The sequence below is a fragment of the Lissotriton helveticus genome, chromosome 8 (genome assembly GCF_964261635.1).
Source record: "Lissotriton helveticus chromosome 8, aLisHel1.1, whole genome shotgun sequence".
In the NCBI taxonomy this organism is placed as follows: domain Eukaryota; kingdom Metazoa; phylum Chordata; class Amphibia; order Caudata; family Salamandridae; genus Lissotriton; species Lissotriton helveticus.
This window is the reverse complement of record NC_136069.1, coordinates 28,445,767-28,470,152: the sequence shown is the minus strand read 5'-3', so window position 1 is coordinate 28,470,152 and position 24,386 is coordinate 28,445,767. Positions and strand designations below refer to the sequence as shown.

At 49.6% G+C, this 24,386-nt stretch overlaps 2 protein-coding genes across 6 annotated transcripts in view; both read right to left on the bottom strand.

Annotated features, from left to right (window-relative positions):
• LOC144772264 (uncharacterized) overlaps positions 1–24,386 on the bottom strand; it is a 1,157,681-nt gene that overhangs the window by 186,968 nt on the left and 946,327 nt on the right. The gene's annotated exons all lie outside the window — the stretch shown is intronic.
• Positions 1–24,386, bottom strand: part of LOC144773674 (uncharacterized) — a 233,401-nt gene that overhangs the window by 63,863 nt on the left and 145,152 nt on the right. The window contains 1 exon segment of the mRNA XM_078658828.1: positions 4,200–4,851. Coding sequence (XP_078514954.1) covers positions 4,200–4,851 — 652 coding nt within the window.

The window sequence follows — 24,386 nt, the reverse complement described above, 5'->3', positions numbered from 1 at the left end:
TAGCGTTTTGCAGATCAAATCCCAGTAGGGCTCAAGGGACGGAATAACCTTATGTGTTAAAAATAGACCAGTTAAATTTTTGTCCGAGGATTGGGTGACCAGTATAGATTTTGTCCAGGCCCAAAAAAGGTCCTTAAACTCGAGTTTAGATGGAAAGCTGGAGCCCCCAGGGTTTGTCCATAGCTCGGGCAGGCCCATTTTATGCAAGATATGTTTGACTTCCCTGAGCCAAGGGATTTTTTGAGCACCCCACATTGTTTTGACTTCATCTAATTCATGAGCAAAAAGGCTAAGCTCTGGAGTCGTCCAAAGCCGACGCCATAGTGCCACTAGACGGAATTGTGCCAACTCATCTAGTGGTCTACAGCCAAGATCTAATAGCAGTGGTTTAATGGGTGAGGATTGCGGAAGTCCTACCAGGTTCCGAAGGAACCTGTTCTGTGCAATGGCCAAACCTGTCAAGTCCTTATACCCCCATACGTCTGCTCCATACAAGGTTAGTGCATTGACCTTGGCCTCATAGATTTTTAGTGCAGGAGTGATGCGTTTGGTAAGGGATTTTTTTTGTTCTTGCAATAGACAACCTGTGAGGCGAGTAAATTTGAGTTTTAATGTCTCCAGTTGAGGGTTCCAGCTAAGTTGGTGATCAAGGGTCACACCCAAGTACGTCATGACCTTGACCTGCTCGATCGGGACACCATTCAAGGTAACCGAACTTTTAGGAGGGGTTTTCTTACAAAAGACCATAAATTTAGTTTTGTCAACATTGATCTGCAAGTCGTTATTTTTGCAGAACTCTGAAAATCTATTCAGGGCTACCTGTAACCCGCTCCTAGTTTTCGAAAGGAGCAGGGTGTCGTCGGCAAAGATTAACATGGGATATTTTGATCCGCCCAGGGTAGGTGCATCAGTCTGTATATTATTAAAACATTTGACTACCTGGTTGATGAATAGGAGAAACAGGGTAGGAGCCAAAACACAGCCCTGACGCACCCCTCGTTTGACAGGAAAACTGTCGGTCACCTGACCCTGTCTCCCCCACCTTACCTGAGCGAAATTATCCTCATGTAGTCGCCGGACTAATCCCAGGAGTTCTAGGGGAAGACCCATTAATCTAAGAGCCTCCCATAGTTTCACCCTTGGGACTAAGTCGAAAGCCGACTTAAGGTCGACAAATGCGGCATAGATAACTCCACCGCCCAAAAAAAACACCTTCCAATAAAGCAAGGTAAGTTGAAACACCTGGTCTATGGTGCTGGTACCCAATCTGAACCCTGCCTGCATGGGGGAAAGTATATTATTCTGCTCGATCCACCCCTGAATTCTTACTAGGACCATCCTTGATACTATTTTTTGGATCGAATCTATCAGGCTTATGGGCCGATAGTTATTTGGCATTGAACGATCCCCTTTTTTATATACTGGTAGTATCTCAGCCCCTTTCCAAGATTGCGGGATCCTTGCCCCTGCTGTGATGTTGTTTGCCAATAGCGTGATGTAAGGGACCCATAGGTCGAGATTTAGTTTAAAAAGGTCCGCTGGTATAGCATCTAGGCCTGGGGCTTTACCAGACTGGACGGACTCAAGGGCGTGTACAGTATCTGATGTAGAAAATGTGAGTCTATCCCCCAAATTAAAAGGTGTTGCATTCATCACAAGTACGGTTAACGGTTCTTGGACGGCACTAGTGTCTTTGAATTGAGCTGAGAAAAATTCCACCCAGTCCTGAGCTGAAACATGGTTAACCACTGTTTGGGGGTCCGGGTCCCTGCCCCATCTAACTGTCATCCAAAATTTCGTTTGATTTGATGACTCACAGGCTTTGAGGAGATCTAGCCAATAGGAATCATCCCAATCCCGCTTAGCTGCCCAAAGTACTTGTTTATAGAGCTGCCTGGCTTTCCTAATGTCGTCAGTGATCCTAGATTTAACAGCTGCTATTAATTTGCTGTGAGCACCTCTACAGCTCTTATTATACCATCTATTGTGCACTTTAACGTTCTTATTATATTATGGCTTGGTGAGGAAATGTTTAAGATCCATAAAGCACTTCTCATGAAGATCAATGATTGTAGGATCAACCCCACCAGAAGGGGATAATGAGGACATCCTACCCCTTACATCAAGAACCAACTCCTCTATTTTGCAAATAACCACAGGGTCGTCTATAACTCTAGACCATTTAACTCGTCGTCTGTTGTCACACAGGACTAAGTCAGACTTTAAATAACTTGTTTCCATTTGGCGAACACCCAGTCCAGGAACCCTGAGTCCCAAAGAAAGAGGGTTGTGATCACTCTCTGGCCTAGTCTCTACCACCATATCTATAACGTGTGACCAGGATTCAATATTGACCAATATATAGTCAATGCGACTAGTACTGAGACCATTATCAAAGGTTTGTGCCCCTGAGCTGTCAGAGGGAGTGCGGCCATTTACTGCCCGAAGACCCCACTCCAGGCAGAAACCCAACCAGTGTAATGCTGCCTCAGTACCCCTCACACCCTTGCTAATAGTTAACGGAGGAATATTCCAGGCGGTATCCTCTTCAATTCCCACATCTTCTGCCAAGGTGAGGATGGGCTCAAATGAGCTATTCAGGTCGCCTGCTATTATGACAAATTGATCGCCTTTAAAATTCTTCAGGAGATGTTCAAGATCATTCAGGACTGTTTGCTTCCTCCCACCCTGACAGCCTCGGGCGTAGATATCAATCAGGAGAAAATCCTTAGTATTAACTTTACTCAGGCTGATACATAGGAGGTCGACATTTTCTACCAGAATTTCCTTAACACAAAATCCCAAGTTGTTTCTAATCCACACCGTAAGGCCTCCTGAGGCCCTACCCCTAGGACCCTGTGTGGCGGGTTTATGAAAATTCAGGTAGCCTACTCTAAATAGGGGGACTGTTGAACATGTTTCCTGGAAAACGATGATGTCATATGAGTCGATAAAATCGACCCAGTCATCGTTGTCCAGGCGACCCCTTAGCCCTGCGATATTCCATGAGACCACCCTGATTGAATCATCTGTACCATTAGAAGGAAATGTCTGCGATAAGCCCAACTCCCCTGTCCTGGTCTTAGTGGGGATATTAACAGAGTCCAAATTTAAACCAGAGCCTTTAAGAGAGGTTAAACAATCTGTGCACGTTACCAGGGAGGTGGATGTAGCAATCACCTGTGGGGAAGAGGGTTCCACAGTGGGCATTATGACGTCAATTCCCCCAAGTCAATCAACCTCCTCCAAACAGCCAAACATGTTGGAAGTGGGCACGCCTTGCCACCAGTTATGTTGGCTTTGCCCACCATCCCTTCAGCCTTTCCATCTGGTGTTTTGGACTGTTGTCCAAGAGCCCTCCATCGCAGAATGCTGCCGTGGTGGATAAAAAAAAGTAAGGGGTCTGACAACACTTGAGGGGTTGACATCTTGTGAAGACCATACACAGAGATGCTGTGCTGTGTGAGGGTCTGCAAAAGATACTACTATACAATCCCCAGCAATAGACTTGTGGGTGGGGCCTACCCAAGGTACTCTACGTACCATTAGTACTCGAATTCTTTGGTGATTAGGGAGCTGTTTGTTTTCGTTGAGCCAGTGAATAACTTTATTTTTCAGGGAATGATGGTTCTCTTGTGTTTGCGGACCCAGTACAGGTACTCCAGCTAGTACAATAACATAGGGCCCAGCTTCTGGTGGCAAATCAATATAACCCTCAAGAAAATGTGGGCGACTGGCCTGCCGGGGTAGATTATTCACAAGTTCTGGCCGTTTAAGGTGGTGTGGGACAGCTTGTAAACTTTGTTTGGAATGGGCTGTACTTTGGGGGGGATGAGTGCTTGATGCTGTGAAACTTGGGGTGGTAGCAGTTTGGTTTACAACTGTGGTACGGGGTTTTGGTATAGGTTTGGGTATTAGGGGGGGCTCAGGTAAGGGTTTAAGTATTGGTGGGGGCACAGGCAGGAGTACTGGCACCTGGGCCTGTGGGGTTAAATCCTCACCCTGGAGAAACTTTGCTTCCATTTCTTTTAGGCTAAGACTAGCCAAGGTGACTATAGTCCTGTCCATTTCAAGTAAGTTATTCTCTGTACGGGAAAGCCTAAGTTCCAAGGGGGTGAGTAGTTGTTTTAATGTACCCCAAACAATTGTAAGGAATTCTTCATCACCCCCCCTATCTTTCTCAATTCCACTCGACCTACCCTCAGGTTGTCTCTCTTCAATCTTAACTGGAGAGGCTCCCATTGTAAGATCTACCACAGTACTACGTAGACCAGAATCAACTTCCCCTCCCAAAGTGCAAGAATTTGTTTCAGAGACTTCTTCCTTAGGCCCATAAGTGACCAGTGGTCTTCTATTATTAAAGAACTGGGACCTAGCCATTTTAGCCTTTTTACGTGCATAAATGGATCTAGCAAGACATTTCTTTTTATAAATTGCAGCTTTCTCAGCACTAACTGATGACTTAGACAAATTAGGTTTAGCGGGAAAGCCTATGCCTGTCTCGCGGACGTGTGGTACAGAACCCTTGATGCAGTTTAATGGAGTAGGTGATGGAATATGAAGGGGCTCCGGTAGAGATGAGGTTGGAACAGGGGGAATATCTGCCGGCGTTAACAATGGGCGAGGACCCATTGTACGCTCAGGGGTTAAAGCTGAGGCAATATTACCCAGGGAAGATTTCTTAGAACTAACTAGGTTCTCAGAGAGCCTTCGTGCAGCTTCTAATTCCAACGAAACCCTTTGCTGCATTTTACTGATTTCCACGTCAATGGCCAAATCAGTCTTGATGAGGAAATCATCCAAGGTTCTGTTGGAGTTACTCGCTACCATGGCGGTTTTACTACGGCTACCCTGTGTGCACATTGTACAGATTATAGTAAACAACAGTGTCAGGGGGAATATATCTACCGCGAGGCAGGGGAGATGGCCCAGCCCAGACCTCTCTGACCTCGAACGGCCTCAAACGGCCCGCTCTTTGCCCGGTCTTCGCCCCGAGCTGCGTCCCGCGCTGCGGGAGTACTGATCCTGGATATAGTGAACGTAGAGGGCGGTGGGCGGGCCAACAGGGAGAGCGGACCGGAAGGTCTCCCACGGTCACGCAGGGACTCCTGGGCAATGGAGTCCCTGCAACGCTCGCAGCCCCGCTGTAGCCTCTGACCCAAGCCCAAGTCCTGCGCTGTGCCGGTTGCAGCGTCCAGGGTCCAGCCCCACACAGAGATGACGAAGCGGCACCCGCGTAGCGGGTGCGGCGAGGTTTTGCAGGCAGTGGTAGTGACTCAGAAAAGCAAGCGCCTTCAGGTAAAAAGCGCTTTACTAAAGTTTGTGGCGTCCCAAGGCAGATGTAAAAACAGTGGTTTAAGAACCCTCCAGTGGGTGGAGGGCGGGCCAACAGGGAGAGCGGACCGGAAGGTCTCCCACGGTCACGCAGGGACTCCTGGGCAATGGAGTCCCTGCAACGCTCGCAGCCCCGCTGTAGCCTCTGACCCAAGCCCAAGTCCTGCGCTGTGCCAGTTGCAGCGTCCAGGGTCCAGCCCCACACAGAGATGACGAAGCGGCACCCGCTTAGCGGGTGCGGCGAGGTTTTGCAGGCAGTGGTAGTGACTCAGAAAAGCAAGCGCCTTCAGGTAAAAAGCGCTTTACTAAAGTTTGTGGCGTCCCAAGGCAGATGTAAAAACAGTGTTTTAAGAACCCTCCAGTGGGCGGAGGGCGGGCCAACAGGGAGAGCGGACCGGAAGGTCTCCCACGGTCACGCAGGGACTCCTGGGCAATGGAGTCCCTGCAACGCTCGCAGCCCCGCTGTAGCCTCTGACCCAAGCCCAAGTCCTGCGCTGTGCCGGTTGCAGCGTCCAGGGTCCTGCCCCACACAGAGATGACGAAGCGGCACCCGCGTAGCGGGTGCGGCGAGGTTTTGCAGGCAGTGGTAGTGACTCAGAAAAGCAAGCGCCTTCAGGTAAAAAGCGCTTTACTAAAGTTTGTAGCATAGTAAGTCATTACTGCTGGATCACGGAGGCATAAACGTGGGTACTTGTTTTAGGTTTTAGGTCGGGCCTAGCATTGCAGGGGGCATGTGCTGTTTGCTCTGGAAGGCTTCTTGTAATCGATACAATTTTAAAATAGTTTTTATTACTAAAGTGCATGACAGACTGTTAGACAGTAATTACATACAGTACTGGCAAGTTACATTTAACACCGCACCTGGGACAAAGGTCGGAAAAGCCTATATATTAAACAGTTACTTCTCTGTCTCTACTTCTCCGCATTTCCAATTCCACCACAGCCGATACACATATCTTCCCCCTATAGAAATTCCACTTCGACCATTTCCTATCCCATTTCTTCGGGCACCTCCTAGCTATAAATACTTCTTTGTCCGCTACCATACATCTATTGAAATCTTTCAGCCATACTGCCACTGCCGGCGGCGCCACTCCCGGCGGCGTCACTCCGCCCCACCCTTTCGCTATGTCCCTCTTGACTAGCGTAAAGCCTAGCATTGCCAATTGCCGTCGTGTCTCAGTCAGGTCTGTATCTTCCCATACATTAAGCAAGCCCAAGCAGGGCGTCAGGCTCAGCGTCTTCCCCAATGCAGATTGCCCATGTGTTGAGGCCCTGTCCCATAGTTTCCGCACAAATGGGCATTACCTCCTCATTAGTCTGCCTCACCACAGGACTAACAAAGTGAACAAAGTGAGCTTCAGCTCCACACCAGAACTGTCCAAAGCAAAAAGTCAGCCTCCCATGCCTCCCCTCCCTTCCCAATATGGCCGACCCATTACACCCTGACCTCTATCAGAGGCGGGCCGGCCCAACCCATCAGCCTGTTTTTTTAGCTCTACGCAGCAGATTCTCCAGAGCGTCTGTTCAGGTAAGTTGGGCTGAGGCCCTGCTACAGCAGGTCCCTGTGCCCTGGGGGGGAGGCCCTGCTCCAGCAGGCTCACTTTTTGGTTCCCCTGCCCTCTGGCCCTCGCACTGATCCTATGGGTTCACGGCTCTGCTCTAGCGGGCTCTTAGTGCTTGCAGGCTCCTGGGAGTTCTGCCCTGCCCCTCCATTTTCTGCTTTCTGCCCTGCTTTAGCGGGCTTTGTTATTTGGGCCCTGCGGTCACCGAGTGGGACGGCTGGTGGGCTCTGGTGGGGGGTGCTTTCTTCTCCCGTGAGGCTGCGGGCTTCCTTTTATGGCCCGCTGCTTCTCTGGGTGGGCGTTTGTTGTCTCTCAGGCCTTGTGGATCTGGCCTCTGACTCTTCCCTACATTTCAGGTTTTCCTGTCCCTCGGCATCTCTGCCTTCGGCGGCCTATTGCCCCCTCCTGTGGCGAGACACTCGCTTATAGCCTAGGCATCTCCTGGGGAGTTTTGCCTTGCATGCTGGTAGCGCGGCGCTTCCATTCTCGCAGCCGCGCCCACTTGTCCCTGTCTCTGCATTTGAATGTCGGGCGCGTGTGCTCCTTCCCTGTTGTGGGGGATGGTCTGCATCAATCAATCAATCAATCAATCATGCCATTTGTATAGCGCACTACTCACCCGGGAGGGTCTCAAGGCGCTTGGGGGAGGGGTATGCTACTGCTCGAACAGCCAGGTCTTGAGTTGTTTCCTGAAGGCGAGATGGTCCTGGGTCAGCCGAAGGTGGATGGGGAGGGAGTTCCAAGTCTTGGCAGCCAGGTAAGAGAAGGATCTTCCTCCGGCGGTGGCTCTTCGGATGCGTGGTACGGCTGCGAGGGCGAGGCTGGTGGACCGTAGCTGGCGGGTGGGTGTGTAGAAGGTCAGGCGGTCGTTGAGGTACTTGGGGCCCAGGTCGTGGAGAGACTTGTGTGCGTGGGTGAGGAGCCGGAACGTGATCCTCTTGTCGACGGGGAGCCAGTGCAGGTTCCTCAGGTGGCTGGAGATGTGGCTGCATCGGGGGACATCCAGGATGAGTCGGGCGGAGGCGTTCTGGATGCGCTGGAGTCTTTTCTGTAGCTTGGCTGTGGTTCCGGCGTAGAGGGCGTTTCCGTAGTCCAGTCGGCTGGTGACGAGTGCCTGGGTGACCGTCTTCCTGGTCTCGGTCGGGATCCAGCGGAAGATCTTGCGAAGCATACGCAGGGTGTTGAAGCACGATGAGGAGACGGCGTTGACTTGTCTGGTCATCGAGAGGGAGGGGTCCAGGATGAAGCCCAGGTTGCGTGCGTGGTCGGTTGGTTTGGGTGCGGTGCCCAGGGCTGGGGGCCACCAGAAGTCGTCCCAGGCGGAGGGCGAAGATCCCAGGATGAGGACTTCCGTCTTGTCCGAGTTCAGTTTCAGGCGGCTGTCCTTCATCCACTCGGCGACGTCTTTCATCCCTTCGTGTAGGCAGGTTCTGGCGGTGTCGGGGTCTCTGGTGAGGGAGAGGATCAGCTGGGTGTCGTCGGCGTAAGAGATGATGTTGAGGTTGTGCTGTTTCCGTGGCCGCGCCCCCATGTGCACCCGGGCCTTTGTACGGCCTGTGCTGTCAGCCCCTTGGGGCTGGCTTCCGTGCTCTCCCCCAGCAGCTCAGCTCGTTCGACGCTTTTCGCTGACTCACCTTTGGCTGGGGCATGTGCAGTCCTCGGCGCTGCCTGGACATTCCGCTAGGCGGGTTATGGCTTGCTGCCTCCGGCTTCGGTCTGTCCTGCGGCCCTTCCGTTGTCTTTCAGGAGTTTGGCGGGGGTCAACTACGCGGCCGGGTGCAGCTTCTTCCCACGTTTCTTTCCCGACCTCTGTCGGACGGGACCAGACTGTTTTGCTCTTGTGAGCCTCCATGTTTCGGCTCCTCGCCTCAGACCGGGGCGCGGCCGGGCGCCTCTGGTTTCACTTCGGAGGTTCATAGGTGTCTGCGATTGACTGGAGACAGCCATTGCCTGGGCAATGTATCGGCATTTGGTATGGACTGTTATTATTATTATTATTATTATTATATGAAATTTATAGCGCGCTCAGATTACCCAGGGGCATCCCGGCGCGAAACAGGCCAAGAGGAGAGGCTCAGGTCCAATCATTACTGTGGAAACAAATAGGTCTTCAAAAGTTTCCTAAACAATAGGATCTTGGGCTCTGAACGAATCTTAAGGGACAAAGAGTTCCACAGAGTCGCCACTTGCACTGAGAAACGCCTGCCCCCAGAGCGAGCTCTCCTTACTCTCGCTGACTGCAGAAGATGTTTTTGGTCAGAGCGCAAAGGACGTGTGGGCTTATAAGGACGGGCCAAGTTAAAAAGGATGGGGGGGCCCTTACCATGCAGGATTTTGTGAGCCGTGCATAGCGCTTTAAATTTCACCCGCTCCTTCACGGGGAGCCAGTGAAGCGTTTTGAGGGCCGGGACGGCAGACTGCCTTCTGGGAACATCCATTAAGACACTCGCGACTGCATTTTGCACCTGTTGGAGGGTTTTGAAAGTCGCTTCGGGAGCACCAAGAAACAGCGCGTTCCCATAGTCGAGCCTCGATAGGATTAAACCACGCATCAAAAGCTTCCTTGCTGAATCAGGGAGCAGTGGTAACACCTTACGGGCAGACCGCAGCAGACCAAAGCAGACCCCCGCGGTCTTCCTGGTGTGGGTCCTAAAGGACAGATCTTCCTACAGCCACACTCCCAAGGTCTTGATCTCCTTCTTGGGAGATGGAGGGTCACCCAGAGACCGGGGCCTGTTATTCTCTTATGTGCTATTTCGGTGTTTCGTTAGTTAATACTTGCACACTGAACTGTACATGATGTTACTGATGTGGTTTCTGTTGGGGACATTATTTGTAGTTTTCACCGCCCGGGGTCTGTGTGTGTGTTTATTTACATTTCCTCCCCGGTTGCGGGTCCCGGTTTTCCTCCCGGTTTCCCCCCATGTTTTCACGGGTTGATTGGGTGGGGCGCGTCCTTTGGGCTCGATCGGTCTCTCTTGCTCTGTCCGGCTCTCCTGCTCTCCCCGTGCTCATGGGCTCCTTGCGGGGTTTGTGTTGTGGTGCGGCTGTTCTTGGTTGGGGCCTCTGTTCAGGTTCCTTTCCACAGGTTCAGATCTTGTCTGGACCGCGTGGTCCTGTGGGTGTGCACCTCTTTCTGTGCCGGCATGCCCTTCGGGGTGTGGGTGCTCCTGGTTTTCCCTGTTAAGCGGGCGCTGCTTGTCACGTTTTGGGTCCTTTCTGGTATGTTTTTTTATGCGATTGCCATGGGGGTGCTGTGGAGTAGTCATCCGCTCTTCAATTGGGGACGTAGTGTGGTGCTACGGCCAGCGCGACTGGCGCTGGAACCCGGGGGCTCACGGTTCGATCCCCAATGACGGCGGATCAGCCCAGCTCCATGTGACTCTGGGCAATTGCTCGCTTACTCTGCCCGAGAGCCCCCTGCGCCTTGCCACTTTCGGGGTTTTGTTTTCGACCTGTAGTTTTCCCATCACTGGGCATATGGTCACTCTTATGGCTTGCGTTTGCCCGGTGGGGTGTGTGTTCCTGGCCTGGTGTGTTGCGGACATTGTCCTGCGGTTCCTCCGTCCTGTATGCTGTGGCACTGGGGGGGTGGGGGGTGGCTCAGTGGGGGAGCGTTTGACTGCTGATCATTAGGTCCCCCTCCGTGGTTTCGTTCTTGGACCCTTATTTCTTTTCGTTGGGTACCCTCTCTAGGTTTGGGGTTTCCGAAGGCTACGGTTTATCTTCTGGGCTGTGCCTCTGTCTGCCCCTGCCCGTCCTTCCCTGGGCTGCTTCTGTGGTCTCCGGGTGGGCTCTTTCTTCTGCTGCTGCTCTTGAGCTCTGGCCTTTTCTTTTCCAGCCCGTGGCGGTTGCATCCCCTTTTGCCTGTCTCGTTTGGCGTCCTTGCGTTACCCTCCCAGTTACGTTTTCCTCGCATCCTAGGGGTTGGGGTCTCTGCTTGGGGGCCTTTTCCGTGGCTGGGTCTGATGGCACGGTGGTCTCATGCGTCCGCTGTTGAGGTCTGTGTTTGTCGTCATGGTCGCGGGTTCTTCTCCTGGCGGGTCTCCTCTGTCTTTTCCTTCATCTGGGGGCGATTTTATGAGTTCCTTTCCACTGGGTGGCCTTTGCCTCCTGTGATTCGGCCCCTTGAGGCCCTTGGGTGATACGTGCGCTTCGCACTTTCTCTTTGTGTTTCGCATTTGTGGCCCCGGCTGTTCCTATCCAGGTTGTTCCCCTTGGTGTGGGCCCTCAACAGGGAGTGTTTTGGGTGCCATTGGGTCTTGCGGTGCTTTCACCGTCTGTCCGTTGGGGATCCTCCCCTTTCGGTTGGTCTCTGTGCCTTGTGGGCCTTCCCGTCTCCAGCCTGTTCCCGTGGGTGTTCCTTTTTTCTTGCCCTGTGGCTCCTTTCCCACCCTGTCTGCCAGTGGGTCAGGTGGTCTTTCTGTTCTGGTTTCCCCTTCCTGGGTGCTGGCGGCCTTTGCTTCCTCACTGTGTCACCCTCCCTGGTGTCTTCTGTGCTGCTCTATGGCTAGCTGCCACAGCCTTTTTGGTGCTACACCTTGCTGTTTGGTAGTGCTTCCCATTCTTGGTCTTCCTGGGTCCCATGGCCTTCTTGCCCTGAGTGCATCTGTCCTCCTCTGCTCTCGGTTGTTGGCCGGTTCTAGACTGGTTTGCTCCTTGGTGTGTCGCAGCCTGGGTCTTCCTGGGTTTGGGCTGCCTTTCCTGTGGGGTCCGTGTCCATCCCGGGTGCAGGGTTCCTTTGCTTCCCTTTGGGGCGTGCAGAGGTTCCCGGTCAGTGCCGGGTCGGCTTTCTGTCGCTCGTTCCTTGGCCTCTCTGGGATTTGCCCCTGTGGGGGTTCTGGTTGCTCTCCTGGGCAGTTTCTCCCCTGCTTCGTGCTCCGGGGTGTTTGCGGGGTTCGCCCCTGTTGACCTTTTGGCGCATCGGTGCAGTCCTTGCCTGGGTCTCTTTTCTTCTGGCTCCATCCGTACCGCCCTGTCAGCGCATGTTCTCGTCTGCTCTCCTTCGGCTCTGTGGGTCGGGCCTCTTGGTGCCTGGGTCGGGTTCCCCTCGGCCATCCGGGTTTGCTTTTTCCTGCGGTCCTTTTTCCTTCCAGGGGTTCTTGGTCGACGGACTCTGTGGAATGTCCGGGGTTTTTATCCGGTTGGTGGTACTCGCCTGTGTGCTTCTCCATTGGCGTGAGCTGCTGAACTGGTTGGCTTGGACAATGTTTCTCTTTGGTCCGTGTTGGGCCTATGTGGGTGTAGGTTTCGTGTCCTGCCCCTGATTTCTGGCTTTCCCTTGCTGGTTTTTGTTTCCGGCAGTGCTGTTGGGTACCCGGGTGTGTTCCTCACGGTTCTCTTCTCCCGGGCGGGGTCCTGCGCTTTCATGGTGGTTTTGTGTCCTCATTTTTTCCCCCAGGTTTTGGGGTTCCAGGGCCTGTTAGTTCTGTGGCTCTCTGGGAGTATTGCCGTGGCTTGGGCTTGTTCCGCCCTGTTTCTCCTGGGTGCTCGCTTTGGCGGCTCGCTTCCATCTTGTGGGGCGTTCCTGGGACGGCGGTCTCGGCCCGCCGCGCTGCGTGTCCTTTCCGTCGGGTCTGTGTTTTTTCTTCTGCACCATGGAGCTATAGCTCAAAGGTGAGTCTTGTACCTTTGGTGGTGTCCGCCCTCACAGACCAGGATTCAAATCCGGCCCATGCTGTAAAAGTATCCCCTGGTGGTACGTTTTCAAACAGTGACTTTATACTTAGGGTCCTCTGGGTGAGTCCCCGTGGCCTGATTGGTTGTGGTCTTATACTCTTCCCCTCAATGTTGAGTGTTCGATTCCTGGTGTTTCGATGTTTCTTGTTCCTCCTGTACGGAGGTGGGCACCTCTGATTTCTTTTGATGGCTATTCGCTTCCTTTCTGGTAGTTTGGCCTGGTCCCTTCCGCCCTTCGGCCTCCGTGGGCGGGCCTCTGGGCCCTCCGCACTACTTGGTTGGCTGATTGTGTTCCCTCGGTGGCCCGGTCTCTTCTGTGTCATTTCCGGCTCCTTCCTTGGTCTTTTTTTGCCTTTTGCCTGCCTCTGTTCTCTCGTGGTCTCGATCCTTTCTGGGGATCCCTTGTGTTGGCCTCCCTTACAGTGTTGCTGTGTTTGTCGGACTGCGTCTCTCTTACTGCGGTGCCTTTTTTGTTGGTCGCTGTGGTGGGGTTGCCCTCTGTATCGTGGGCTCTTGCCCTCCCTCTCACTTTTGGCTGTCCGTTGGGCTGTCTTGGTGGGTTGCTGCTTTCTCTTCTGGGGCCTGTTGCTGTTGCTTTTGGCTCTGTGCAGTCTGGTGCCGGGCATTCTCTGTGCTCCTTCGGTCTTTCCCGGGGGCACGTTTTCTGGTGGCACTTCGTGTCGCGGGAGTCCTGGTTTTCGGCCCTTCCGTTGTCTTTCAGTCCCGGGCTGGTTCTTATGGCTCGTGGTTGCCTCTCTTGGGTGGTTCTTCTGCTCGTCTGGCCTGTTTGGTTGTCCTCTTCCGTGGAGGTCCCATCCTGGTCCGTTGGTTTCTTGTGGGTTTCCATGAAGCCGCTTGGCTTTGGTATATGCTCACTTTGTTAGTCATGTGGCGAGGAAGACTAACGAGGTGGTAATGCCCCGATTACTTACCGGTTATCTTCATTACTCGAGTATAGTCTTCCTCAACACATGAGTTCCCATGCCTCCCTCCCTGTCTGGCTATCGGCTTCATGTTTATGCTTGGTAGTTTCAGGCTGATGGGTTGGGCTGGCCCGCCTCTTATAGAGGTCCGGGGTGTAATGGGTCGGCCATATTGGGAAGGCATGGGAGGCTGACTTTTTCCTTTGGAGGGTTCTGGTGTGGAGCTGAAGCTCACTTTGTTCACTTTGTTAGTCATGTGGCGGGGAAGACTATACTCGGAGTAATGAAGATTACCGGTAAGTAATCGGGGCATTCCCACACCATATGATAAAAGGTAGCCGGATGCCGGCAGCCCTTTAGACACAGGTCATTTTGTCTACATCCGATGTTTGCTAGTATTATTCCAGTTAAATAGGAGCGGTATAGGATACGAAGCTGTATTAATCTGAATCTGAGCGTAATAGCAGCCTCTCTAGGCGACATTAGCGCCTGTCTCCAGCCCTCCTCATCAATCAGCCCAAGGTCTCCCTCCCATTGCTCCTTAAGCTTTTCAAAGGTATCAGGCAAATTATTACTAAGTTTTTTATAGGTCAAGGAGATCACCTTGGACTGCAACAACCCATCCAACAAGCGATCCTCAAGGGGTGAGGATTCCGGTATGTCCTCGCAGCTAGGGAAGGCCACCTGCAAAGCATGCCTAATTTGCAGATACCTAATAATCTCTCCTGGGGCACAGTGGTAGGCCGTTTGCAGCTCCTCGAATCTGAGAATTGCTCCTCTTTTAACCAGATCTTTGACTGTCGAGATACCAATGACATCCCACCTATCAATCCCCGGGTGAAAGCAAAGCATGCCGAGTTTCTGTGAATACCACAGTGGCGTTGCCTTGGTGAGCACCCCTGCCCATCCCAGACGTGAGTTAGCTAACCGCCAGATCTGTACCGTATGTAATGTGGGGCCAATATATTGTTGCTTCTTAGTACGGGAATACAGAGCTCCCAGATAGCCTGAACGATCCATCTGATACTTTTCTAGGGCCCATGCCGGGTCATCTGGCGGGGCGTTATCTCCATCTATTCACAGCACCCAATTGAGAAGGCCAATAATACAGCCTTATATCAGGCAACGCAATGCCCCATCATACCATCCTTTCATCAATTTCAGAGGTGCGATCCTCGGGGCTTTACCATCCCAGAGCAGTGTACGTATCTCCCCTTCCACCGCTACAAAATATGTATCTGGAATCCGGTTGCGGGCAGTTCTGGAGAATGTACAGAAATCGTTGGAGAGCCAACATTTTAAAAAGAGCTGAGCAGCCCACCAGCGACAGAGGCAGCAACCTCCAATGCTTGACATCTGTACACAGCCTGGCAATCGATACAATTTTAGAAGTGAGTATAGGCTTGGCCCCTTTTTTTCACTGGCTTGCATCATCGTGCATGCAAAACGCTGGCTTTCCATTGCACGTGAGGTTTTTAAATCCCTCCTTGTTGCCGCTCTGTCTCCTGGTGGCCCCGCCCACCCGGACTGGATCGTTTACTGGCGGAGTTACACAGTCTCCATTATAAGTCTGTAAGCACGCTTTCATTTCCCTATTCAGTGCGGTCCGCTTCGGCCGTGCTTGTTTATCATTTTCGGTACAAAAGGGGGTGGTGATGGACGGAGCATCTGAACCAATCAAATACTCTCACCCAGTCAAAAGATCTGCGTTTGATCCATCACCGTTCTTTAGCCCACTCTGCCACCCCAGTTCAGACATGGCCATATGCAAATCAGTCTGACCCTGTGCCTCATGGGAACAGTCCAGCCCGAACTGCCAAGCCATGCCTTCCCTGGACCGGAAACAAGCTTCCTAGGACCGGTTTCTGGCATTTCAGCCGTCTTCAGCCAGGCTTGCTTGAATCCAGTGGCAAAGTGAGCAAGGGACTCACGTCTGAGCATACCCTGCCAACTTATGGCAAACAAAGCGGTACAAAAGGGGGTGGTGATGGACGGAGCATCTGAACCAATCAAACACTCACACCCAGTCAACAGATCTGGGTTTAATCCATCACAGTTCTTTAGCCGACTCTGCCACCCCAGTTCAGACATGGCCATATGCAAATCAGTATGACCCTGTGCCTCATGGGAACATTCCAGCCCGAACTGCCAAGCCATGCCTTCCCTGGACCGGAATCAAGCTTCCTAGGACCGGTTTCTGGCATTCCAGCCGTCTTCAGCCAAGCTTGCTTGAATCCAGTGGCAAAGTGAGCACGGTTACCGAAAGTCTTGTTAAATGACGGGTTTATGTTCGCACTGAGCCTGCAGTACGAAGGTAGGACGTATTGCAACGCAATTGGAAGTGTGTGTAGGAGCGAAAGCGATGGCCGCAGTAGCAGACAATGGAACACAAGTAAACCTTTTGTATGAGCAGGCACTCAACAACTGTGTTGCGCCTGGGCGGGGCTAAGCCCTTGTCCATGGACGAGGCCTGTGGTGTGGCTGACCATGGTGATGCTGCCGTACACAGGGGATTAGCACGGACAGTAGTTTGTGACGTATGCAGTGACTTGGAGTTCACATCATATATTATTCATTTTTTTTATTTTTATTAAATAGAACGCACATTTTGCGCCATTTCTGCATTGAATATTGAGTATATTTGGTTAAGGCTAACGGAAGACTCCATATCTGTAGTGACATCATTTGAGTCATAGGCATTCATTTAACCACACGGTGCATTTTGGGAGCTGGTGTCCCAGTTCACAACTGGCCTAGCGGTAAAGATTACATGGATTTTGAGAACGGAAAACTGGATGAAATATGATCTGGCTATTGTCACATAGTGCGGGGCTGTTATTAGTTTAACGCAGTGCATTCTGGAAGCTGTAGTCCGTGGCTCACACCAAGTGCGAGTTGGAATGCAGTTCAAGGTGACCGTATTTTCCGAATAAATAACCTGTAATCTAAAGGGATAACTGGGTAAGCACATGTGATCCGGAGAGGTGGGAGCAGCTTTCCGTCTTCTGGGGGATGGAGGGTTGGGGGAATCTGGATTATCCGAAGGCCTTTAGCAGTGAAATGCCTTCTCGATTGGGCACATACCATCCAGTGTTAGAATAAAATCCTCTAGGTTTATTCATTCGTGTCGGCAGAAGCAGCACAGCCTTTTTTTTACCAGAAATCCCCCAAAAAGGTCGTGTGGTACATCATGTTGGATATGATGGAATAGAGAAGTGGGAGAAAAGTGAGGTTTTCAGCAAAGAAGCTGTTTTGTGACGAAGAGGGGATGGTACACACTAGAAGGAAAACGCGAATAGTACAGTCCAAGGTGTAGTGACCTGACGGGCCTGTTAACACTTTTGGTGCTGTATGTATTCTTCTTGTGCTCCCAACTCATCAGATGGCTTTTCAGGGAACTTCTTTACCCAATAAGTGGGCAGACTCTGAAATCCGGGTGCACAGAAGAGGGATGTGCATTTGTAGTAAAATCCAGCAGGTTATTGCAGTAAACTAATTTACTAAGTACTATTGAAGTAGTGACTCGTGGTGCTTGGCAGCAGATCTTGGCGGTATTGTGCCAAGATTTAACTAACAAAAAAAAGTTGCCCGCCATTTTTTTTCTATTTGGTTACTCTTGTTTTTAAGATGCCAGTGTCTAACAGGTGCATGACAGTGACTCCAGTGCAGCTATTTCATAGGGTATACTTGCAGCCAATCACACGCTATCCTGCAAGCTTAAGCCTGCTGTAGCCATCAGTAGAACGCACAACCATCCAATTGCATCAGTCGGTGCTTTAGGGAATAGTCATGAGCTCACCCTCTCCTGCAAACCCTAATCCCTCCCCCTGTGCAACTCGGCTCCATGCCCTCCTATAGCAAAGATGTACTGACGCTTCTGGTTCATAAATGCCAGGCCCGCTTTATAATACACTGAAGTGTGACCGTCATCTCTCACTCCTGTGATCCCACAGCGCTTCAAAGTGACCATGGGTGACATAACAACACAGGACCGCAGCAACTGGCCCGTGTATCCCCACTGCCTTGCGCCCCATGTACCCCGTCCCTTCCCGGAGGCACCCGTTCGCTCCCCAACCACCTGCGCAATCCACCTCCAGCCTCCCCTGCATTCCTCTGCACCGCGCTCCTTCCTCCCTCCCTGTCCACGCTCTCCTGAGCGCCACCATAGGGACCATGGTTATATGGAACCTTGCCTCATCGTCCAACCCGCCCGACGTATCACTGTTCCCGTCATGGCGCGTCGACCCCACCCTCCAACCATCTGAGGGCGCTGCATCCTCGTTACCTTCCTTTCCGCATCCCACCATGTTCTGCCACGGGCACCTCGGTGCCACAGCCGCAACACAACACCGGCTGGGAAACTAAACAGTATGCCCAGAACCAATTCATCATGGCGGCACAACATCCACTTGGAAACGTTACGCTGAAAGCCTAAAGTGCTTCATCCGCGCCCCTCACATCAGCGCGCCACCACAATTGCAGGCACGTGGGGGCACTGCTCTGCTCGATGAACGGCCAACCCTCCCGTAGGTCGACTTTAAAAAAGAAAAAGAAAACATTATCATTTACAATGTCAATAACTCAAACTAATGTAATTGCGAGTCCTATTGTTGCTTAGGAGATTAAAGTATTATTATTAATATTATTTGGAATCTTGTATAGCGCGTGGTTACCCTAGGGCATCCCAGCGCTCATTCATGTCTCAAGGAAGTAAAGCAAGGAGGACAGCATTAGGCGGGGAACAGGTGAGTCTTGAGTAACTTCCGAAACCGAGTCATGCAAGCCTCAGTCCGCAAGTTCAGAGGTAGCGCATTCCATAAATTGGCTGTGTTCACAGAAAATCTCCTACCACCCGTCCGGGCTCTTTTAACTCTGGTCACTTGTAACAGCGATTTATTGTCAGAGCGCAGGGCTCTAGTAGCCTTGTAGGGGATCACCATATTAACCAAGATAGGAGGTCCCTTCCCTTGAAGGATTTTATGGGCCGTACAGAGAGATTTAAATTTAATCCTCTCCCGTACCGGGAGCCAGTGCAGCGCTTTTAAAGCCGGCTTTGCAGACTGTCTCCTTGGGATGTTCATCAGGAGCCTTGCTGCTGCGTTCTGCACTTGTTGGAGTTTGTTAAGTGTTGCTTCCGGTGCGCCCAAAAAAATCACATTACTGTAATCCAGCCTCGAGACTGTTGAAGTATTGAATGTCAAATAGACCAGTTACGAATAGCGATTATAATTTGTGCATTGTTTGTTCAGTTTATGCATCGTCTCTTTGAATGCATCCTTTGCAGTAATTGGTCGCAGAGCAACCTGTCTAATGTATATTATTTAGGCAGGTTAGGATTTGTGACCTCCTGTGATTGGATATAAACACAGGGATGGTGATGTACAAACAGGAGACCACCATGCCTGTGTTTGCATTCCCGAACTAGAAACATTTCTTTTAAACAGCTCACAATAGAGTAGTTAGATGTGTTTCAAGGCATCACATTGGATACAAGCACTAAGTTTAAGTTTAAGTTTAAAATATTTGTTAAGCGCAACATACACCTGAGCGGTTTCTTGGCGCTGAGATAGCAAACAGCCTGCTAGGCAGAGTCAATCGCTAAGAAATAAGCTGAAAAGGGGAACAAAGGTTTAAGACAGAAAGGCCTGAGTGAATAAAAATGTTTTCAATGATTTGCGGAAAATGGAATACTGGGTGAGAGACCTAAGGTGGAAGGGAAGAGAATTCCAGAACATGGGGGCAAGGGTGGAAAATTTCGAGCCACCCTGTTTTTTTTTCCTGTAGCGAGGGACTGCTAAAAGATGTTGGGCCGAGGAACGGAGGTCTCTGCCAGGGACATAAGATTTGATGGCTGAAGATATAAAGAGAGGGGCCAGGCCAGTCCTGGCCTGAAACGCCATGCAACCTAATTTGAACAAGGCGCGTTCCCGAACGGGGAGCCAGTGGAGGGTCTTCAGGAGGGGAGAGGTATGATGGAATTTGGGGAGACCGAAGGCGAGGCGGGCCGCCTGGTTCTGCACCAGTTGCAGTTTGCGCAGGCTGATAAAACTAATTAAATATTTTACTATTAAGGGCACACACACCTACTATAGAGGAGCGCATTGATTTAAAGCACTGCATATGGTATGGATCTGCCCACGTGAGAGGTGGGCAGGCAATATGTATTAATCTCCTTGTCACTTTATCTCCTTGAACAGATGCTACAAGTCTGATATCAACCGTATGTATTTAATTTTGGTGCTCACACATTAGGTGTGCACCTGTTCTTTATTATTATTTTCTTTAGTATAGACTTGTTTTCTCACGGAGTGGTACATGTGGGGCTGGCCCCCATGTGGGCCTGAAGAAGAGGTTTAGGAGACACCTCGAAAAATTTTGATAAATACTAGGGATAGTATACACATAACAGTTACATTTCCTCCCTATTATTAACCCCTTTTTATCCATCCCAACTAGGAGCCGGAATAAATTAATCGCTCACTAGCTAGGTATTATAGCATCACCATCACTTCTCCCCCCCAACACTGCACTACACATTTTTTAACAAAAACGTGCTCTTACGTAGTTCCGCAAGCCACAGCACACCCCAGACAGTAGCTGTCTGGGATGGCCGCAATGATGAAGCATGTCACCTAGGGGCAACCCTGGGTGAGTGAGGGGACTTAAGAAAATAATTTTCTCTTCTTAGATTTGGGCCGTTGTTTCGCACAACTAGCGGAAGCCTTTCACTTAGGGTAGGTTCTCAGATCTGTTATTTACAGATTCTTTAATAATTATACATAGTCTGGAGGATGAACCTAATGTCTACCTTCATCATCCCCCATTTTTGTTTACAAATCAAATCTGCACTATTCTTTAGTAGACCTCTGGAACATTCTGTGAAATCAGCAGTTTTTATGAACCTCACATAGAATTCGCATAACCCCATAAAATACCTTAGTTGTTCTTTATTGGCAAGATGGGGAGCATTGACAATACCTTCAACAATCCTGGGCTTCGGTTTGACACCCTCATCTTAAAGAATGTGACCTAAATATTCGATTTTGTTCACAGCAAAGATGCATTTGTCCTCTCTGAGTGTTACACCATTCGTTTGTAAAGTAAGAACAACTCGTTCAATGATCTCATTGTGTTTCTCTTGTGTGTCAGAATGCACCAATACATCATCTTGAAAAATCACTACATTGGGCACATTTCTGAACATGTTAGTCATCACCTTCTGAAATACAGAGGCCGCCGAAGCTGATCCAAATGGCATGCGGCAAAATTGAAAGATACCATCAGGTGTAACGAAAGCTGTCAACTGACAAGAACACTCATCTAAAACCACCTGATGAGAAGTTGCCCGCAAATCAAACTTTGAAAACCATTTGGATTGTCCAACTGCAGTAATTAAATCGTCCATGCATGGCAGCGGATAACTTTCTACCCAAATCGTGTGCTTGAGGGATCTCAAATCTACACAGAGACGTAATTCGCCAGACTTTTTTTTGGCCAAAACGATGGGAGACAACCACAAAGTGGCATCCACCTTATAAACAATCCTTTTGTTTTGCATTTTAGTTAACATAGCGGATACCTCATTCCTGATAAAATGAGGTACATTGCACAGTTTGTGCTTGACTGGGTATACATCTTCCTTAACTTTCATAAAATGGGAAAAAATTTGATCTGCCCAATTCTTTCCAGAAATATACACTCAAAATATTTCTTCCAGTGCACCAGGTCAAATACTGAATTGACCAAAGACACAGGATTTTTCTGACATGGTTTGATAATCCTACCAAACTTGGCTTGATGCCAAAATCCTAATACATTAATGCCTTTCAATGCTACGTACACTTTACCATGAATGGTTTTGTTTTCAAATTTGATATCCCTCCCAAAGGGCCCTCCCAATTCATTCCTGCCTCCTTCAAACTCAGTGGTGATTACATCAGGAGGTAATAGAACTTTGTGAGACCACGACTCAGTGTTTCTGTCAAATGAGATAATAGTAATCCTGGCTCCAGAATCAATGAGCAGTGGAATCCCACACCCTTCAATTTCTACGTGTACCAGGGGATCACCAACCTTCTTGTCAGTCTGGACGTTATTAATTTCTACACACTCAACAGATAGAAACAGCTCTTCAACCTTTTTTCAGCAATATCCAGTTCATAGCATGCTGCACAGTCTTGAACACTCCTGATAGGAATGCGTTTGCCACCCCTGCGCACCTTGCCAAAATGTCCTAACTTCTGACACTTCCAGCATTATTGTGATGCCGCCAGACAATTTTTAAAACTAGAAACACGAGTAGATGAGCCACATCGAAAACAGTGCAATTTAGAGAAATTGCGTCCAGAAATTATACCTTAGCCTTCTCTGGCAATAGTTTCTCCAGAACCCACCCCTTTAGCACCCGTATTTGCATTTTTGCCTGGTGCCTGTTGCCAGCAAGTGGGGGGAGATCCAAACTACCGCCCCCAGCATCCTGAGCGGCTTTGTCACTGCGGACACCTCACCTTCGCGCCAGGAGGCGCATTTATTACGGCTGAGCTCCAGCAGCATGCGAAACGCTGTGGGAGCCCGGCCCGAATAAATATACGCTGCATTGGAGCCCGGAAGAGGCTGGGCTGGGCCCCCCCTCTGATACTTGGCTAACGGACTCTGATCGCGCTGTCCAGCTCTCAGGTACTGTTGTGCTTAATCCCATTCCTGTTTATCAGTATTGTACCATTGTGTTCAGGATATTGATTGTCTTTGACTGTCTTTGATATCTGGTCCTACCATGAGTAAACGCAAGGGAGTAGCGGGCACTCTGGATGCATTCATTGTCAGGGCTGAGTCACTGCTCAGTCACGAGTTCGAAATGACGGAACAGCGACTCTCATTAGATCCTTTAATACTACAGAGACGCTCGTCACTAGGCATCTCCAATCCGGATGACGTCCCCCAAATGTGTTTGTCTACTATGCCTCAAAGTTTGTCTTCAACCCCATCTGCACCAACTCCTGCACCAGTCTCAAATGCATCCCCCCACGGTCGTTCCTAATGAACCAAGCACAGCCACAAGAGCACGATTCACCAAATCCCTAACCGAGAGTAAGGTGAGAGAGCCACCAGTGAAGCGAAGGAGGGGTGCTGGCACTCCAAAAACTAAAGCTAAAAGGGGCTTTGATCCGCTGACTCTGAAGCAATACAAACTAACTCTGTGAGCACACAGACTGATGCTGTATTTCCTACACTAAATTCTGGAATCATAGGGGACGCTGCTTTTATCACTGCTGTGGAGACTGCCTTGGAAATTGCACTAGCTCGCATCAAGGAGTCGATAAACAAGAACTTTACCCTTCTTTGGGAACATTTAAAACACATGGACACTGTAATGGGCAATGAGTGGCAGAAAAGTGACCTCACAGTCGGATGGTATTGTGAGGGAGGGATTGCCAATTCTAACAGATGCCAATCCAAGCCTCAACCCACCAATTCCAACCCCGCCCAGTATAAAGAGTCTTTTTCTGGTAACTCAGGTGCAACATGCTGTAAAGTAAAAGCACTCTTTATGCTGAAACCTAGATTTGAGCAGGGATATATACGGGATGTATCCCGGGAACCCAACACGGAGATCCCGGAATCACGTAGTACCTACCCCGAACACTCACATTCTGGACCCTTGTAACGTAACTCGAGTAGGAGCACAATAGCCTAAGGACCAATCATTTGAGACCCAACACAGATGTCTTGAGTTTGCCACCAGCAACTTGTCCATATATACATGTTTTGGCCGGTGTTCCTACCCTTACATGGGAGCAGAGGGAGTCTTGGGCTGACTTACATAATAAGAGTGTGGATTGGCTAAAAAGGCATAAAAGGTTTCACCCATCCGACATGAATGAGATTATTATGGCCCATAGAGTTGGGTGGGTTGGCCCATCCCCTAAGAATATAGACGGTGACTGTATTGTGATTAACTTTTGTAAGCCCCACATGGTTCGCTGCCTATTGAGACCTTGTGAGCAAACATCTAATCAAAGGTTTTGTTAACCATATGGATAGCCTGGACCTAAGGACCAATTAAAAAAAATCTTTTATAATGTTGTGTGGACCTGGGAAACACCGAATGTATGACATAATATCGACCACAAAAATATCGCAATACAAAAATATCGCAACAAAAATATCGAGGACAATAATATCAGGATCCTATCTTCATAAAGGTAAGTACAAAAATATCGAAAAAATAATATCGTAGTACAAAAATATCGAAATTAAAAATATCGTTTTTTTAAATGTATTAATAATAATGTAAAAATAATGTTAAAATACATATAATTTAACAAATATTAATAAAAACATTAAAACATAATTAAAAAATTCAAAGTAATACATATACATTTAAAATAAATTAAAAACGTAATAATTTAATGTAATTTAATTTTTTTAAATTTTATTTAATTGATTTAAATTAAATTTAAATTTATTTTATTTTTACCCTGTACGCCTGTACCCCAAAAACCCAAAACTGACCCTGAACCCTAAAAATACCCCTGTACCCCAAAAACCCAAAACTGACCCTGAACCCTAAAAATACCCCTTTACCCAAAAACTGAAAACTGACCCTGAACCCTAATACCCATTTACCCAAGAACTGAAAACTGACCCTGAACCCTAAAAATACCCCTTTACCCAAAAACTGAAAACTGACCCTGAACCCTAAAAATACCCCTTTACCCAAAAACTGAAAACTGACCCTGAACCCTAAAAATACCCCTTTACCCAAAAACTGAAAACTGATCCTGAACCCCAAAAATACCCCTTTACCCAAGAACTGAAAACTGACCCTGAACCCTAAAAATACCCCTTTACCCAAAAACTGAAAACTGACCCTGACCCCTAAAAA